The sequence below is a fragment of the Heliangelus exortis genome, chromosome 1, assembly GCF_036169615.1.
Source record: "Heliangelus exortis chromosome 1, bHelExo1.hap1, whole genome shotgun sequence".
In the NCBI taxonomy this organism is placed as follows: domain Eukaryota; kingdom Metazoa; phylum Chordata; class Aves; order Apodiformes; family Trochilidae; genus Heliangelus; species Heliangelus exortis.
In genome coordinates, this window is record NC_092422.1 from 119,385,628 (window position 1) to 119,403,186 (window position 17,559).

The following is a 17,559-nucleotide window of genomic DNA, read 5'->3' on the forward strand; positions in this document are numbered from 1 at the left end:
GAGCCTGGAGGCTCCTATGCCAGGTGGCACCTCTGGGAATGATGGTGATTGAATGAAGGACCTGGCTTCCTTGACACAGTGGGGCAGAATGGTAGGGACGCAAGGGACAGGAGTGTGTGCCATTGGAGAGGGCTCTCGCTGCCATTTCTTTGTGCATTTGGAGTTGCTGCTTCACCCCGTGGGGAGGGAGTGAGGCTGTGCAGAGTCCACGCTGGAGGGCTCAGGAATAAGGTGCAAGTGCTGTGCGGATGGCACAGGAAAGGGAATGGGAACATGCAAAAGCTGCTCTGTCCCTCTGTCCTTTGTACTCAAAACTGGGGAAGGGGAAGAATGGAGGGGTGTGTGCTGTCTGTCAGCAAAGGGCAGGCTGTGGGCAGGCTAACCAGCTCTCTGGGTGTCGGGACCTGTCTCTTGCAGGACACAGTGGTGGCTCTCCAAGCTCTGTCCCTGTACGGAGCTGCCACCTATGCCAAGAGTGGAGCAGCTTCCGCAGTGACCCTGCGATCTGCAGGGGACTTTCAGCAAGACTTCCGAGTGGATCCCACAAACCGGCTGCTGCTCCAGCGCGTGGCCCTGCCCCAGGTTCCAGGGGTGTACAGCACGGAGGTGTCAGGAGAAGGATGCGTCTACCTGCAGGTGAGGGTGATGGGGGCAAGTGGCATGCTGGAGGGGAGCCCTTGCCAGGCAGGAGCCAGGGAGAGGGCAGAAGGGGCAGAGGAGATAAACTGGGGCTAGAGGGGGTGAGTTGGAGCAAAGGCTCTGGGAGAGAGCAGAGGACAAGACTGGAGGTGTGCAAAGGAGAAAGAGTGGGAGGGAAAGAGAGAGGCATCTGCGGTGTGGAGGAGCTGTGAGGATGGCAGGAGTGGGGAGGCTGGAAGGGGAGAAGGTGATTTCTGTCACGTGCTGAGCACGCACACACACACACACACGTACTCACACAGAGTATGCTGCCTCTCCCCTAGACAAGCCTGAGGTACAACGTCCAGCCCACTCAGGAGGATGCACCCTTCACGCTCCACGTGTACACGATCCCAGAGACATGTGCGGACTCCAAGGCTCACAGGGTCTTTGACATAGGCATAAATGTCAGGTGAGTCTGCGTTTGGGTCTGAGCCTTCCTGACAAGCCATGGGAGCTGGAGGAGGTATGGTGGCCCTGGGTGAGCCACCGTAAAGCCCTGGAGGAGCAGTGCACAAGTGGGAAAGGTGTCCAGGAAGCAGCTGGAGTGGGCAGAGAGGCTGTGGAGGAAAGATGTCCTGCAGTGGCAGAGCTGTGGGGGGGCCCTGGCACTGCGTTGCTCTGCCAGGTTGTGGTGGGATTCCAGGAATTATGGAAAAGGTGGAAGTGCTCCCAGCTGTGACCTGAGGTTCACTGGCTGTTTGTTGCTTGTTTCCTTAGTTACACTGGGGAGCGCAACAGCTCCAACATGGTGATTGTTGATGTGAAGATGCTGTCGGGATTCATCCCCGTGAAGTCCTCCGTGAGGAAGGTAGCCTGAAGAAATGTGAAGCATCTCTTTGTGCATATCTCTCCTTAGTCATGGCCACCCATTTCCTTCTTTGTTGGAGCGTTTAATTCTTCTCCTGGCATCTTCTCCACCTTTCGGCGTGTCCCTCTATTCCTCCAGTTCTTCCAGCTATGGAGGATTGATTGAGCTGTGCCAGCAGCAGACCCCTCAAGCATTTGTGGCCACTTGCTGCAGCTCCAGGGTGTGCATAGTTTGTCCCTAAGGCTCTCCTCTGAGAGGAAACCGTCAGGTCTGATTTCAGAGACCTGGGAGCCTTGGGAGATGTACAGTAACTGTGACAGTGCTGGGCCCTCACTCCATTTTTGTGTTGAGGAGGTGGAAGAGCATTATTAGGTGATGGGACCCAAGGGATGGCACAGGGTGTGTCTTTACACAGGAGAGGTTGATAAGTTCCCTGGGAAATACTCTGCCTGTGGTGAACTTCTTAGCATCCACCTGCTAAGGTTCTAGGGATGGGAGGAAGCTCAGGTGAGCTGAAGGGCTGTTGATGAACTTCCCTTCAGATTACCCACCCCTACCATGTCTCCTCATTCCAGCTCTCAAACACCTGGTTTCCCCAGATCCAACGGACCGAAGTGAGCACAAACCACGTTCTGCTCTACATCGAGCAGGTGAGGACTGACCCAGAGCTGCCACAGGGAGGGAACACAGGAGCTCTGCAGCTCGCTGGCAGTCGCATGCACAGAGATGGAGAGCTCAGCATCTCTGGGCTTGTAAATGAGAAACATCAGCCTGCCTACCACTGATGCTGTCGGTCTGAGTGTTCCCCCAGTGTGGGGAAGGACCCCAGCATCTCCCCTCGGCCATCGGCCAGGCCTGCAGCCCACAAAGCCCCCAGGGCCCAGTGTGGGTGGCAGGGGAGAGCAAGAGAGCCCAGGACAGTGAGGATCTGTCCCTGAGCCTCCACCCTTCCCTTTCCTCAGCTGAGCAGCGAGACCCTCAGCTTCTCCTTCACAGTGGAGCGGGATGTCCCTGTGCAGGGCCTGAAGCCAGCTCAGGTGAAGGTCTATGACTACTACGAGACAGGTGAGTTTGGTGCTGGGCTGCACGTGGGAGTGGGGGGGGGGCAGTGGGGCACACAGAGGGGACAGGAGGTGTGGGGACATGCAGCTGCCCCTGGACTGAGCCCTTCTCTGACCTGTGCTGCCAGAGCTCCCTGAGTGCAGAGGGACCCTGAGGGATGCAGGCCTCCATCCTGCTCTCTGAGCATGGTGCCTGCAAGGCCCAGACTTCACCCCTGGGAGAGCAGCCACCATCCCACAGGGCAGCACCATGGGTGCTGGGTGTTTCCTGGTGTTTCATGTCTGGTCCCGGCCCCAGGGCACAGCCGTGCCCATGTTTCCACGCAGTCCCACCGCTCCTTGTGGCTCTCCTGCTCCTCCCTGGGACTCTCCTGCCCTTGCTGCTGCACCAGGGTGGCAGTGAGAGAGTCCTCTGTGTGTGTCCCCTGGCACCCCCGTGTGCTGGGCAGAAGGTGCCTGAGCAGCTCCTTGGCCATGCTGGGTTGCAGACCTGCTGGGGGCTACTGCTGTTGGGTGGCTCTGCATTGTTGCCACGGCCTCTGGACAGGGCTGTGTCTGGGACTCCCTCCCATCCAGCTGGCATCTCCAAGGGAAGCTGGGGTTGGTGGCAGCAGGGGTCTGCAGTGTGGTCTGGAAGAAGCATCTCTCTGGCACACCTCCCTCTGCCAGGAGTGCCAAGGAGCTCTGACACCCTCTCTCTGCCTTTGCTTCTCTTTTCCAGATGAGTTTGCTACAACGGAATACAGTGCTCCCTGCACCACAGGTGGGGTACCAAGATCTTTGCAGTTTTCTACATCTTCCTTGTTGTTTTGATCTTGCAGCCAACACTTGTCTCTTTCTACTGATGGGTAATTTGGGTGATATTGGCCTGATTTGCTTGCACAGATTTTGTGTGCAAAACTGAGAGCACAGCAGGCACAATGTTGCTGACTCATTCAAAATCCACCATACCTGAATTCCTAGATATGCTTCCATAATCAGATTCTTCTGGCTTGAATGCAGGTTGTGTCCCTGTTTTTCTGTTACTACCCTTTTCTTTGAATTTCTTACCTCAATTTTGTTTTCTTAGATTTGAGATACCCTCTGATTCTTCCTGAGAGCTCCAGCTAGTGTAACATCATGCTGGGAGGACTTAGCTTTTTCGTGCTATTTGGCTCACTCTTCTCCAAAAGTGTTCTGTCTTGAACCATGGATCAAATTAAGGCCATCAAAACATAGCCCATAAAGCCAAAGGTCATGGTCTGACTGACCTACCATGATTTCATGCTGTGCTCCAGGACTTCCTGCCCAAGTCTAGCATACTGTTGCACTAAAGCTTTAATGCGCTGCTGCTCTCAACCCCTCATTTCTTACTCCAAGCCACACCTGCAGTAGGAAGTCCTCGTTACAGAGGAATCACTCCCAACACATACTATTGAAGAGGTGGTTTTCTCTTAGAGGAACTTGGTCTTGCCTCTCTTCCATGGTGGTAGAAAACTGTCCTGGTGGTAAATCCCCACCTGTACTCACAGCCATATGTGGGGGGAAGTCATAGTTCTCCAATATGGCACCCTATCCTGCTGAGCAACTGTATGTGGCAAAGCCCACAGTGCACATTGCAGCATGTGTTTAAGCAATCCCATTCTCCCTGGATCCCAAGAGATGGGAAATTTGGCCTTGGCAGCTGCTGTCTATAGCAACAGCTGCCTTCTTTTCTGTGACCCTGCTGCCCAAGCACTAGAGAGGTCTCTCAGGAGGAAGTTACTTCTCATGACCCTTAGCAGCCAGCCCTAGGTTTGTAGTCTGAGCTGGCAGGACAGAGAGGTTATGGTCTCTGAGGGGTTCTCACTTCAGCAGTGCAATGCTGCATGTGTTTGCTTTAAGAGCACAGGTAATGTAGGAGATTCTGTGGAAGGCCCTGATCAGCAGTACTTCTCCTGCCTTATATGCAGTATTTCAATACGAAGACTGGCCGTCTGGCCTCCCATCGGTAGCTCAGGTTCAAGTGTTTGGAATATGGAGGCTTCTGGAACAGCACTGAGACACTGGGAAGTGGTTTTTCACAGTGCCTGACTGTGACATTTGAGAGCAAAGAAGTGACTTGGACTTGGGGACAGCAAAAGCTATGTCTCTTGCTGGTGGTAACTGGTGACTGTATTTCCTTTTGTTTTTGGAAAAGAGCCCAAACTCCCATATTTTTATTCTATACTGCTTGCTAACCTGGTCTGCAGGTACAGCTGTGTTCTGCTGATTCTGGGCCTGCAGCCTCCCTTCATGGGAAAAAGGTGCATAAGTCCTAAGACACTGAGTGAACAGTAAGCCATTCCCAAAGATTATATTAATTTCATTTGATTACCCGGACTGAGAGTAGTGGGTAGGCTTTACATTTTAGGCTACTCTTCCCCATGTCAGTTAAAAGGCAGAGATTATATCTTCCTTCTAAAGGGTGATCAGAAGTTGCTAGTTAAGAGGTACATCCACTTGTCTAGGTGTCCAAAGACAAGCTGCACTGATTAAAAGGCAGATCTCAATTGCAAAGCAGAAAGTTTCTTTCCCTGCTCCAAAGAATGCCACTGTAGTAGATTCCTGTAGAAGTAGATACACTGTAAGAACGTCTCATTGCTGAATTAACATTCTTGCTGCCTCTTTGCACTGTGCTCCTGTGTCCATTGCAGTTGTGACAAATTCCATTCGACTTACCACTCCCAGTGGGTCAGAATCACAGCCCTCTCTCAGCCTCATGAGGCTTTGAAGTTGGTGTGTTGAGTGCTATGAATGACACCCAACCCTGGTCAGACAGCAGCTCACTATTCTGCACCATGGTTCACACATGACCTGGATTCCCAAACCCACATCTTGCTCTATATGTCTCTTGGTCTGAGGGAGGGAACTGGCATATGTCTCTAATCCCAGTACCCTACCATCTCTCATCCTTGCAGAGGAAGTAGACCAGGACAATGCATGAAGAATACTCCCAGTTGCTGAAACCTGCCAGCCTCACTACCACCAGCTCCATCTATGGAGAGGATGGACTGACAGATGAATAATGCCTGCAAGGAATGGGAAATGAATTTACAAATAAATTGACTGCACTCAACAATGATTTTTGAACAGCTTACTCCCAATTCTGTTTTTTCCTGCTCAGCTTCCAGTCACAGCTTTAATCTCCCTGGCTTCTTAGGCTGAAGAGCAACCCACAGAGCCCTGCTTGTATGCAGGGCAATGATCAGACAAGTGAGGGGGAAAAAAAAAAAGGAGGGGAAAAAACAGGATCAGAATTATATATTGGCTTCAGACTTTCTAATGTAGCTCTCGGTGCTATGTACTCTGAACTTGTCATCTGAGATCCTGTCTAATTAACAGAGAAGAGTGGGTACTTCTTCAAAAAAATTTCTCCCCTGGATTAGAAAGCATAACCTTGATTGAACTGGTTTCTGTAGGCACCTATCCATATCTCCCACCAGTAGGCAGCTTGGTGTGCTGATGTTACATGAAATTCTGCCTCTCTTATGCACTTCATAGACCCTTTCTAGGATTGTTTCTTGTTTGCAGAAGACATGGAGGAGATACAGTCTGCCCTCTCCTAAGGCTAGAGTGTGCTTGGAGAGGCAGGAGGGATGTGTGCATGCATTATGCATCCAGCTGCTAACTTATAATGGCCTGTTCTGCTCTTGAAACTTGAGGCTTCTTGTGGAAAACTTCCATATTCTGTGCCTGCTGCTTCTGGGACATTCCCAGGAAGCTGTGGGTAAACACTCTATTGGCAAGCAACTTGGCCTAGAACCTAATGGCATTTGCTGGTAACCTAAGTCTAGTTTAAAAGGCACATTTATTTAAATCATAGAATTGCTTTTGTCAAACTGTCCATAATGCTCTTGCAGTTAGGTATCTTCAGGAATGTTTCCCCTCCTTGGGTTTGTCCCATTCATTTCTGTTTTTAACTTCTGATTGGCAGAAAGATCTTATGTGACTTCTCATGAAATGCTTATTGGTAGGTATCATGGCTTATCGTGTATCCAAAGTACACAGAGAGTTTTTAGTGTGCCTATCCAAACAGTGTTATTGAGAACAAATAAAGTTCTTCATCTAATTTGCTAAATATTAATCTTATATCTCTGTCTCCTGTGGTGTTTGGCTTTTACTCACTTGACCTTTTGGTACCTTTGACCTTTTTGGTAAGTCTATGGAATGAACTAGCTTCAGTGAAAGCTGAGCAAATTTCTCATCAAGCATGAATACTTCTGGCATTTTGTTTTGATTTAGAAATATTAAAACCACCTAATTTCCTACCATGAGGCTATTACTTTTCCAAAGCAACATAGTTTTTGATTGATGAATGAAGCTGTTTTGATTTTAGACCATTGTGATTTGCCTTTAAGGCATGCAATCCTGGTTCCACGGAGACAGAAATTCAATGTTCAGACATTCCTGTACTTCCTTGCAGTAGCCTTGCTAAAGGCATTTCCCACACAATATACCATGGAGGACCTGCGAGTTTGATGATTCACAGCCTGGTCAAGCAGAGGGATGTTATACCACTTTACAGAGATGAACCCCAAATGATGAGTGGTGTGACTGCCCACGGTCTACAATGAAGTATTTAATTTAAAACAGGCATCAGCAACACAGTATTAACTGCTTTCCTTGCAGTGAGGAATCCTTGCTCGGGAAGGGGAAAGAGGATCTGAAGACACCCATGTCGACAATGACAGTGCAAAAAGCTTTGGTATCACTGAAGCAAGGACAAATTCTTCACTGCACTGGTGATTTGCATTTTTCACAGCCCGGGTCTGTCTATCTGAAAGAAGATACATGAGGGACTCCTATAGGTGTGTCTGCTTAACCAGGGTCAAAGGCACCTCTGCACACCAAACCACATAAGTAAAATATACAAGGTGCCATACAACCTACTGAACTAAGGCTGGTCACCTTTGTATCCCTGGGAAAGCTCTAGACTAAAGAGAATGTGATAATTTGGAAAACTGACAAAAAGCTTAACCCAAACTACCAGACAGGAATCCAGGGCCTCCACTCTGAATTCTGCTAAAGCACTGTTAGCCTAGTTGTGAGGTAGGAAAAAAATGTATTAAAATTAACTCAAAAAACCCCAAAATAGATCTACAAGCCTCCACTGATGGTAAAAGAAAACTCTTAGGAAAACAAGAGATTTGGCTCACAAGGGAGTTCTTGGTTGAAATTCTGACTAATGACTGTTAAGTTCCCAGTCCCTCTCTGATTTCACTTAAACTGTTCAGAAACAAGCAGGCACCATCTTCATTGCTAGAATGGCCAAGTCCACAGGACTTCACTTTTATCTACTGTGACAGACCAGATTGTACATATTTACACTGTCCTTTCACCTCTTCCCCTTCCACAGTACTGATTTCACTGTGGGATCAAAAGCAGTATACAATCAGAGGTTCATGTCCAAGGATTATCTTACAGTAAACATCCACATTTTAGATGCAGGGAGCCAAGCTTCCAGTGCATAATGCATCAAGAAGGATTTCCTCTCCTCCTGAGAACTGGCAAGTATGGAGAGTAACCTCCCCACTGCCAAAAGCTGTCTGACTCCTGGTATTCTGGAAGCCTTGCCAAACATCACATTGGAATGGATGGCTCTGGATTTAAATCTCAGGCCATTACACAGTTGGAGCTATGGATAGGAGATACAAGACACAGTAAAAAAAATAAGTCCAGAGGCATCTGATGAGAATCAAGACTTAATTTATTTGTAGCGTTACTTCCTTTTTGATGCTGAAGTGTTCTCAACCTCTATAGGCCACCTCAACAGATCTTCTAGGGGCACAGACAAACAATCTGATCCAGAAAGGCTCAGAGAAGATCTGCTCTTCAGACATTTCCTTGTTCAGCTTTGGCTGGAGATGAAAAAAGGACAGAGAGAGATAAGTATCCTAGTGGTTATCAGAGCTCTTTGTCTTCTCTGTGTTCTTCATGGCCATGTGAGTTCAAACACTGCTAAAATGTGGAAAACTGTTTCACCTAAAAGTCCCCAGGTATAGACAGAATGCGAACAGCTGGATACTTTCAAGATATCCATGCCTTAGAGAGGAGTGGAAGAAATATCTTGGAGGTAAATGGGCAATCCCAGTACATATTCTTTCTCAGCACAATGGGTTTACCAAAGAATGGAAAAAAATAACCTGGGGCAGAGTCTGAAACTACCTGTACAAAGACACGTGAATAACACCAAACATTTCACCAAAATGTTTGGGAGACAATTCCCCAGTGCACTTCTGTTTCTGCAAAAGGGCAAATGTGGCCCAGAATAAAAAGCAGAAACAGAAAGGCTGAGTAGTGTTCAGTACCAAGGGAATTTCAGTTCTCTTTACACAATGTGACACACAAACAAGAAAAGTGTCTCTGTGTGAGTGAAGGCAGTAGAACTAGGATTGCCATTCTCAGTGAACCTAAATGAAAGCTGTATCTAATCTTGCACAGAACATGGGGAGGCAGCATTTCTTTTCTTCCTTCTACTGAAGCTTGGCAAGAGAATACAATAGATACAGTGAACATAAATGCTGAGAGCATACGCAGGCCCAAGGCATGCAAAGACGGTCATTCCAGAAAATCTGCAATACCCCATGCACCTCCATTATTCCTGTACTCCCTACTTGTGGTGCAGAGAGAGCAATCTAAGAATGCAGGTATGATGGATTTTGAATGAGTCAGCAACATTGTGCCTGCTGTGCTCTCAGTTTTGCACACAAAATCTGTGCAAGCAAATCAGGCCAATCTCACCCAAATTACTCATCAGTAGAAAGAGACAAGTGTTGGCTGCAAGATCAAAACAACAAGGAAGATGTAGAAAACTGCAAAGATCTTGGTACCCCACCTGTGGTGCAGGGAGCACTGTATTCCGTTGTAGCAAACTCATCTGGAAAAGAGAAGCAAGGGCAGAGAGAGGGTGTCAGAGCTCCTCGGTGCTCCTGGCAGAGGGAGGTGTGCCAGAGAGATGCTTCTCCCAGACCACACTGCAGACCCCTGCTGCCACCAACCCCAGCTTCCCTCGGAGATGCCAGCTGGATGGGAGGGAGTCCCAGGCACAGTCCTGTCCAGAGGCCGTGGCAACAAGGCAGAGCCACCCAACAACAGTAGCCCCCAGCAGGTCTGCAACCCAGCATGGCCAAGGAGCTGCTCAGGCACCTTCTGCCCAGCACACGGGGGTGCCAGGGGACACACACAGAGGACTCTCTCACTGCCACCCTGGTGCAGCAGCAAGGGCAGGAGAGTCCCAAGGAGGAGCAGGAGAGCCACAAGCAGTGGTGGGACTGCGTGGAAACACGGGCATGGCTGTGCCCTGGGGCCGGGACCAGACATGAAACACCAGGAAACACCCAGCACCCATGGTGCTGCCCTGTGGGATGGTGGCTGCTCTCCCAGGGGTGAAGTCTGGGCCTTGCAGGTACCATGCTCAGAGAGCAGGATGGATGCCTGCATCCCTCAGGGTCCCTCTGTACTCAGGGAGCTCTGGCAGCACAGGTCAGAGAAGGGCTCAGTCCAGGGGCAGCTGCATGTCCCCACACCTCCTGTCCTCTCTGTGTGCCCCACTGCCCCCCCTCACTCCCACGTGCAGCCCAGCACCAAACTCACCTGTCTCGTAGTAGTCATAGACCTTCACCTGAGCTGGCTTCAGGCCCTGCACAGGGACATCCCGCTCCACTGTGAAGGAGAAGCTGAGGGTCTCGCTGCTCAGCTGAGGAAAGGGAAGGGTGGAGGCTCAGGGACAGATCCTCACTGTCCTGGGCTCTCTTGCTCTCCCCTGCCACCCACACTGGGCCCTGGGGGCTTTGTGGGCTGCAGGCCTGGCCGAGGGCCGAGGGGAGATGCTGGGGTCCTTCCCCACACTGGGGGAACACTCAGACCGACAGCATCAGTGGTAGGCAGGCTGATGTTTCTCATTTACAAGCCCAGAGATGCTGAGCTCTCCATCTCTGTGCATGCGACTGCCAGAGAGCTGCAGAGCTCCTGTGTTCCCTCCCCATGGCAGCTCTGGGTCAGTCCTCACCTGCTCGATGTAGAGCAGAACGTGGTTTGTGCTCACTTCGGTCCGTTGGATCTGGGGAAGCCAGGTGCTTGAGAGCTGGAATGAGGAGACATGGTAGGGGTGGGTAATCTGAAGGGAAGTTCATCAACAGCCCTTCAGCTCACCTGAGCTTCCTCCCATCCCTAGAACCTTAGCAGGTGGATGCTGAGAAGTTCACCACAGGCAGAGTATTTCCCAGGGAACTTATCAACCTCTCCTGTGTAAAGACACGCCCTGTGCCATCCCTTAGGTCCCATCACCTAATAATGCTCTTCCACCTCCTCAACACAAAAATGGAGTGAGGGCCCAGCACTGTCACAGTTACTGTACTTCTCCCAAGGCTCCCAGGTCTCTGAAATCAGACCTGACGGTTTCCTCTCAGAGGAGAGCCTTAGGGACAAACTATGCACACCCTGGAGCTGCAGCAACTGGCCACAAATGCTTGAGGGGTCTGCTGCTGGCACAGCTCATGCACCAGTCCTCCATAGCCAGAAGAACTGGAGGAATAGAGGGACACGCCGAAAGGTGGAGAAGATGCCAGGAGAAGAATTAAACGCTCCGACAAAGAAGAAAATGGGTGGCCATGACTAAGGAGAGATATGCACAAAGAGATGCTTCACATTTCTTCAGGCTACCTTCCTCACGGAGGACTTCACGGGGATGAATCCCGACAGCATCTTCACATCAACAATCACCATGTTGGAGCTGTTACGCTCCCCAGTGTAACTAAGGAAACAAGCAACAAACAGCCAGTGAACCTCAAGTCACAGCTGGGAGCTCTTCCACCTTTTCCATAATTCCTGGAATCCCACCACAACCTGGCAGAGCAACGCAGTGCCAGGGCCCCCCCACAGCTCTGCCACTGCAGGACATCTTTCCTCCACAGCCTCTCTGCCCACTCCAGCTGCTTCCTGGACACCTTTCCCACTTGTGCACTGCTCCTCCAGGGCTTTCCGGTGGCTCACCCAGGGCCACCATACCTCCTCCAGCTCCCATGGCTTGTCAGGAAGGCTCAGACCCAAACGCAGACTCACCTGACATTTATGCCTATGTCAAAGACCCTGTGAGCCTTGGAGTCCGCACATGTCTCTGGGATCGTGTACACGTGGAGCGTGAAGGGTGCATCCTCCTGAGTGGGCTGCACGTTGTACCTCAGGCTTGTCTAGGGGAGAGGCAGCATACTCTGTGTGAGTACGTGTGTGTGTGTGTGTGTGCGCATGCTCAGCACGTGACAGAAATCACCTTCTCCCCTTCCAGCCTCCCCACTCCTGCCATCCTCACAGCTCCTCCACACTGCAGATGCCTCTCTCTTTCCCTCCCACTCTTTCTCCTTTGCACACCTCCAGTCTTCTCCTCTGCTCTCTCCCAGAGCCTTTGCTCCAACTCACCCCCTCTAGCCCCAGTTTATCTCCTCTGCCCCTTCTGCCCTCTCCCTGGCTCCTGCCTGGCAAGGGCTCCCCTCCAGCATGCCACTTGCCCCCATCACCCTCACCTGCAGGTAGACGCATCCTTCTCCTGACACCTCCATGCTGTACACCCCTGGAACCTGGGGCAGGGCCACGCGCTGGAGCAGCAGCCGGTTTGTGGGATCCACTCGGAAGTCTTGCTGAAAGTCCCCTGCACATCGCAGGGTCACCGCGGAAGCTGCTCCACTCTTGGCATAGGTGGCAGCTCCGTACAGGGACAGAGCTTGGAGAGCCACCACTGTGTCCTGCAAGAGACAGGTCCCGACACCCAGAGAGCTGGTTAGCCTGCCCACAGCCTGCCCTTTGCTGACAGACAGCACACACCCCTCCATTCTTTCCCTTCCCCAGTTTTGAGTAAAAAGGAAAGAGGGACAGAGCAGCTTTTGCATGTTCCCATTCCCTTTCCTGTGCCATCCGCACAGCACTTGCACCTTATTCCTGAGCCCTCCAGCGTGGAGCTCTGCACAGCCTCACTCCCCCCCCACAGGGTGAAGCAGCAACTCCAAATGCACAAAGAAACGGCAGTGAGAGCCCTCTCCAATGGCACACACTCCTGTCCCTTGCGTCCCTACCATTCTGCCCCACTGTGTCAAGGAAGCCAGGTCCTTCATTCAATCACCAGTCATTCCCAGAGCTACCACCTGGCATAGGAGCCTCCAGGCTCCTGAGAACTTGGCAGCCATGGTGTACACTGCAGGGATCAACTGCGGGGGTACAGGCCCTGCTCTGGTGACCTTCATGGTGCTCTCACTGGGGTCTCTGGCACTGCCCATCTTGTGACTCCGATACGCGAGGTTGCAGGAGGGAAGCAGCCCACCTGGGTGGAGGAGAAGCCTCCATTGGGATTCTGCTGCCCGCTGATCCACTTTGCAATGAGAGACGCCAAGGACAGCTCCTGCTGGGAGGGTGCTGGCTGCACGGAGAGGTGAGCAAGGAGCACGTAGGCTGTCATCTCCACTTCAGCAGAGGGAGCTCGGTAGCGATAGTATGGGAGATCAACCTCGGGCTCTTTCCCAGGCCGCTGCCAATGAACAGTCCCATCTTCACAGGAGGCAGGGAGTGTGGAGGCAAGACAACAAGAAATTAGTAGTGGTGGTTTTGCAAGGGTGGATAAACAGCAAACATTTGGCATTAAAATCGATAGCACATATGTAGCCTCTAGTAATAGACATTAAGCATTTCTCTTGGACTTCAGGATAATGGCAGGGGAGGATGAACATGCTAACAATGTCAAAAAGGCTTAAAATTTAGCGTCCAAGCAACTTCTATTAATGCTTTTGTAGCTTTCAAGCTCTAAGTAGGATAGATGTTATGCAAATGCATTAAAGAATTCGAGCTTGGCAAGTACACCCAAGCATGTTACTAAACTATATATAAAGAAAGTGATAAATCCAAAATTAAGAGTCCTTCCGCTTCTCTTTATAGCCTTGAAAATTGACAAAAAACTTGAGGACAGCTCTACAATATTGCCCTGCTGCCAATCTAGCTGGGAGGACAGAAGCTCCCTGATGCCTTTGTCATGCAGGATGAAATGGGAAGATTTCAGATGACACTTGCTGTAGGTTGACAGCCAGTCTGAGACTGTGGAGGCTCAGTCCTCAGGCCTGAAAACCCCTTTGTCCTAAACTCTGTCCCACTGTCCAGCTTGACTTTCTCAGGATTCCAAGTCCTTCTCAAATTCCTGGAAGACTCAGAGCTTGTGCTACAGTCTCTGAAATGAGCTGTGTGTCTCCTTTCTCTCTGAGCACACCCAGCTCTTCTCTGATTCATCATCCATTGTGCTGTGCAAGGTCAGCTCCGTTCAGCACCATGCACTGGAAGGAAGGAGTGGCCATAAACATTGCTAAGCCTTTCCTAACAAGTGCCTGGTATGACAAGAGGAGTGCTCTGAGAGGAGACCGGGCAGAGCTTCCCTAAAGTTCTGCACTGATGGGGGTGGTGCATGGTGCTTCCTGATGAACTCCCTTGGTGCACAGAGGTAGGACAGGCCACTGTAAGGGAATTCTCAAAAACACAGCCCTTTAGCACAAGTTTTTCCTCTCCCTCCACCCTTCCCCACCCACAGAAGCTGCTTCCTGCAGCCCCTGCCCCACCAATTAAATCCATTTTACCAAGCACAGATGCAAGGCAGGTGGGCTGAAAGAAAGAGATGTCCCACCTGGACCACTCACCCTTTTTCACAGCTTCCTTTTCAAGAGAGCCAAGCAATGCCTTCCTCTTCTCCTCCTTCCCTGCCAGGGCAAAGGCGTATGCCATCAGTGCTTTGGTGTACACGTGGTTTTCTTTCTCATTTGTTGCTGTTTCCAGGCAGAAGAGAGCGTTACGCACCACTGAGTGCTGGGGAGAGAGAGAGACTGAGTTGGAACAGACAGTGCCCACACTGTAGTTCATCTTAGAACAAGAGGAATCATCTGGTAGCCATGGACACTTCATATTCCCACTGGTTGTAGATAGATAGATACAGTCTGATAAAAATTTCACCATTTTGTATCCATTCCTCTCCAGTTCTTCCAATACCTCCTGGAATGAATGGGCTGCTACATCTATTCCATAGGTTGTATCTTTTTTTAGGTTTTATCTATATTTTTCCTTAATATATTTTATTTTAATGCTTGTGGTTTTTTTGTTGTTTGGTTTAAAGACTCTGAAGTAGAGCCCCAGTCCTTCTGCATTAGGAATAATTCCTGACCTCTTTGTGTCTCAGGGCATGGGGTGTCCTCTAATATATTTTCTCCTTATAGAGGTACTGGATACTTCCTTTCCACCTATACCTCTCACCCTATGACTGCTCTATGCTTTCACTCTTCAATCTTTTCATTTGATTATTGTTTATTTTCAGTTTTCCAACCCCCCTGGAAAAAATTCCGTTTTACTGGAACCTGATAATGTTGCTTCTAGGTTGGAAGTAAACTGACTCTGCATAGAAAGAATCTTTGTATTATGTTAACATCAACATTGGATGTCTTTTTAAAGCCAGAATTTCTAGTGTGGTTTAAGAGGGCAATCACTGCAGTGAAGCAAAACTTAGCGACTCTACAGTGGTAAGAAACAGGCACTGTGACCCCACGACCTTTCGGAAACATACACCACCACTCCACATGCTACAAAAATGCTGCTATAAAACTGAACCAATAACACCAGAGAGGGGCCATGCCATGATCTGATACCTAGCATCACATTTACAGCTTAATCAATGGTATAGAAGGAAAAGACATAATTCTCAGTTGCTTTGCACTCTGCCCTCAGTAGGTGTTTACTGGAAAATCTTGGGTGCTCAATTATTGAGTAGCAATTCAGTTGTTTTGGAGAATAGAGAATAAAAATAAAATTGGCTGGGTCTCTGCCTCACCTAAGGTTCCCTGTACTTACTACTGCTGGAAAGGTTAGGTTTTGGAGAGGATTTCAGTCATGGCAGGATCATTTCAGTCATACTCAGGACAGTGCTAGTAAGTCCTTTCTGAGGTGTCAAATATGGTTTATTGTACATACAAGAATACTCTGTATGCTTGACAATAGTGTTAGACACCTAAGGGCTGTGCTTGAATGCATCTATATCCCAGTAACATCCTGAGAAATCCCCTCCCATTTCTAGGCACTTCTGGGCTCAGAAAAGGATATGGGAAGCATCCTTGTTATGCCATACAGTTCTGTCTGAGAACTTGCCTTCTATACACAACACATTCCCAAGGAAGAGTATGCTTCTGGTGTAGTTAATGTCATCCATATCACCTTACTAATATAGTTCTTCCTACTGTTTCTAAGTACACAATAAAAACTTTCAACACAAAGTAATCCCTCCTAGGGGATTACTTTGCAACCTTTGGAGCAGAGGGATTACAGCAGCCTGGCAGCCATCCTAACTCAGCAGCCCTGCTGCAATTCACACCTGAATTTTACCTGCCCCAGAAGCTTGTCTCACAGTGAGGGCATCACAGATTCAGGGATCAGAAGGATCAAACCCACATCTTTTTAAAATGGGATTCAGGCTTTTTAAAAAGTGTACCATTCATGGTATTTCCTGTAGGTATGCTGCATTACCTATTGTTATACCTTTCTCCCCGAGCATTAAGGATGGGGATTTCCAGTCTAGAAAAGGCAGAGAAAGTGATAATGAATCCCTGAGTGTGCTGCCTGTTTCGCAGAGCTGTGCTGTTGTGTCAGCACAGGAGACCCAGACAAGTGGTCAGGCGTGAGCATACTATTCCAACAAACAAAAGGAGATTTTTGTGTTGTAGAAAACTCATTTAGCTCATTACAGAGATTTAAATAGAATTTAACTTTCTTGTCATGGAAACTACTCTTTTAAAGGAGCAAAAGCGTGATTCTCCACAGAAGAACTCAGAATAAGATGAAGTGAAATGTGTATATTGGAGACAGGGCTGTACAGGTGAGGAAAATGGAAGAGAAGTGTTATTCCTGTCTAGGCTTGAAAGGAAAGGGACCCTAACAATCTGCTGGGCCACTAGTAGGGTAGGTGAGTACCATCTGTGTCTCAGGGAGGGTGGGGTGCAGACACATACAGTTACAGGCAGAGGAATCTCCAGCAATGCAATAGTGATGTATGCCGTCAGAGAGACCTCGTTGTCCACTCCACCCTGCAGGGAAACACAAAGAGAGATCCTGAGTCCACCTAGTATCTTATCTTCATTCTTTTCTCCACTCCAGTGGGAATACTTCACTCTGCATTGTAGACCCTTAGCTTGCTTTTTCCCCCTTGCAGCTGATGTGGAGATATCAGTATCACTTAAGAAACATCGTTAAGCCTTTATTCATCATAACATATTCATGGGACATCATACAGTGGCTATCATGAAGAATTGCCTCTGGCTCTCTTCTTCTTGCCATTGGCACGGGAATTTCCCATCTGCCTGTATGTCCAAGAAGTTAAACTGGACCCATGTGACTTACGGTCAAGTTCTAGCCACACATGAAAAAAGCCAGAGGGAAATATGTTACCTTCATGGCATTGTTCAGGAGTGTCCCGGAACTGTGGAAACAGCCATTCTCCTTCTGTTTGTAGGACAACCAGACCAAAGCATCCTGGATGTGCTTCTCATCTATGAAGATGTGAGGCCGGGCCTGGGCAAAGGACTTGAGAACAAAAGCTGTGAGCCTGAAAGGGAGAAAGAACAGCAAAAATGCCTGAGCAGGCCTGTTGTCCATCTCAGTTGACAGGGCCCATGAGAACATCACTTGTCTGGAGAAAACCAAAAAGGCCCAGAGAACTGTAGACCAGTTAGTCAGACCACATGTATAGTGTACCTTCTGTCAAAAGCCTGCTTTCCATCTTGATTCCTTGTCCCACTCTTGGCTCCTAAAAGCCTGAGATCCCTTTATGTTGAGGCTACAGTTTGAAGGACAATGATTGTTTATCTGTATCTAAAAAAATCTCTTTGGAAAAAGTAGGGAATTGCATGCCAATTAGTTCAACATCTGCATAACAAAATTACAAGGAAGAATAATTAAATGCCTGCTAGCTCATGGTCTGCCAGCAGGACTTCTGCACTAGAAATCCAT

At 49.2% G+C, this 17,559-nt stretch overlaps 2 protein-coding genes across 2 annotated transcripts in view; one reads left to right on the forward strand and one right to left on the reverse strand.

Moving 5' to 3' along the window:
- LOC139804575 (alpha-2-macroglobulin-like) overlaps positions 1-6,639 on the forward strand; it is a 38,569-nt gene extending 31,930 nt beyond the window's left edge. The window contains 7 exon segments of the mRNA XM_071761943.1: positions 418-636; positions 963-1,090; positions 1,399-1,489; positions 2,065-2,139; positions 2,452-2,554; positions 3,272-3,313; positions 5,469-6,639. Coding sequence (XP_071618044.1) covers positions 418-636; positions 963-1,090; positions 1,399-1,489; positions 2,065-2,139; positions 2,452-2,554; positions 3,272-3,313; positions 5,469-5,494 — 684 coding nt within the window. The 3' untranslated portion in view covers positions 5,495-6,639.
- A 1,600-nt stretch (positions 6,640-8,239) lies between these two features.
- Positions 8,240-17,559, reverse strand: part of A2M (alpha-2-macroglobulin) — a 32,723-nt gene continuing 23,403 nt past the window's right edge. Inside the window, exons 26-36 of the mRNA XM_071761957.1 lie at positions 16,999-17,155; positions 16,563-16,637; positions 14,214-14,379; positions 12,860-13,083; positions 12,069-12,287; positions 11,611-11,738; positions 11,212-11,302; positions 10,559-10,633; positions 10,144-10,246; positions 9,386-9,427; positions 8,240-8,408 (exon numbers count right to left, since the gene is read on the reverse strand). Of these exons, the coding sequence (XP_071618058.1) occupies positions 8,383-8,408; positions 9,386-9,427; positions 10,144-10,246; positions 10,559-10,633; positions 11,212-11,302; positions 11,611-11,738; positions 12,069-12,287; positions 12,860-13,083; positions 14,214-14,379; positions 16,563-16,637; positions 16,999-17,155 (1,306 nt within the window). The 3' untranslated portion in view covers positions 8,240-8,382. The remainder of the gene's footprint in view (positions 8,409-9,385; positions 9,428-10,143; positions 10,247-10,558; positions 10,634-11,211; positions 11,303-11,610; positions 11,739-12,068; positions 12,288-12,859; positions 13,084-14,213; positions 14,380-16,562; positions 16,638-16,998; positions 17,156-17,559) is intronic.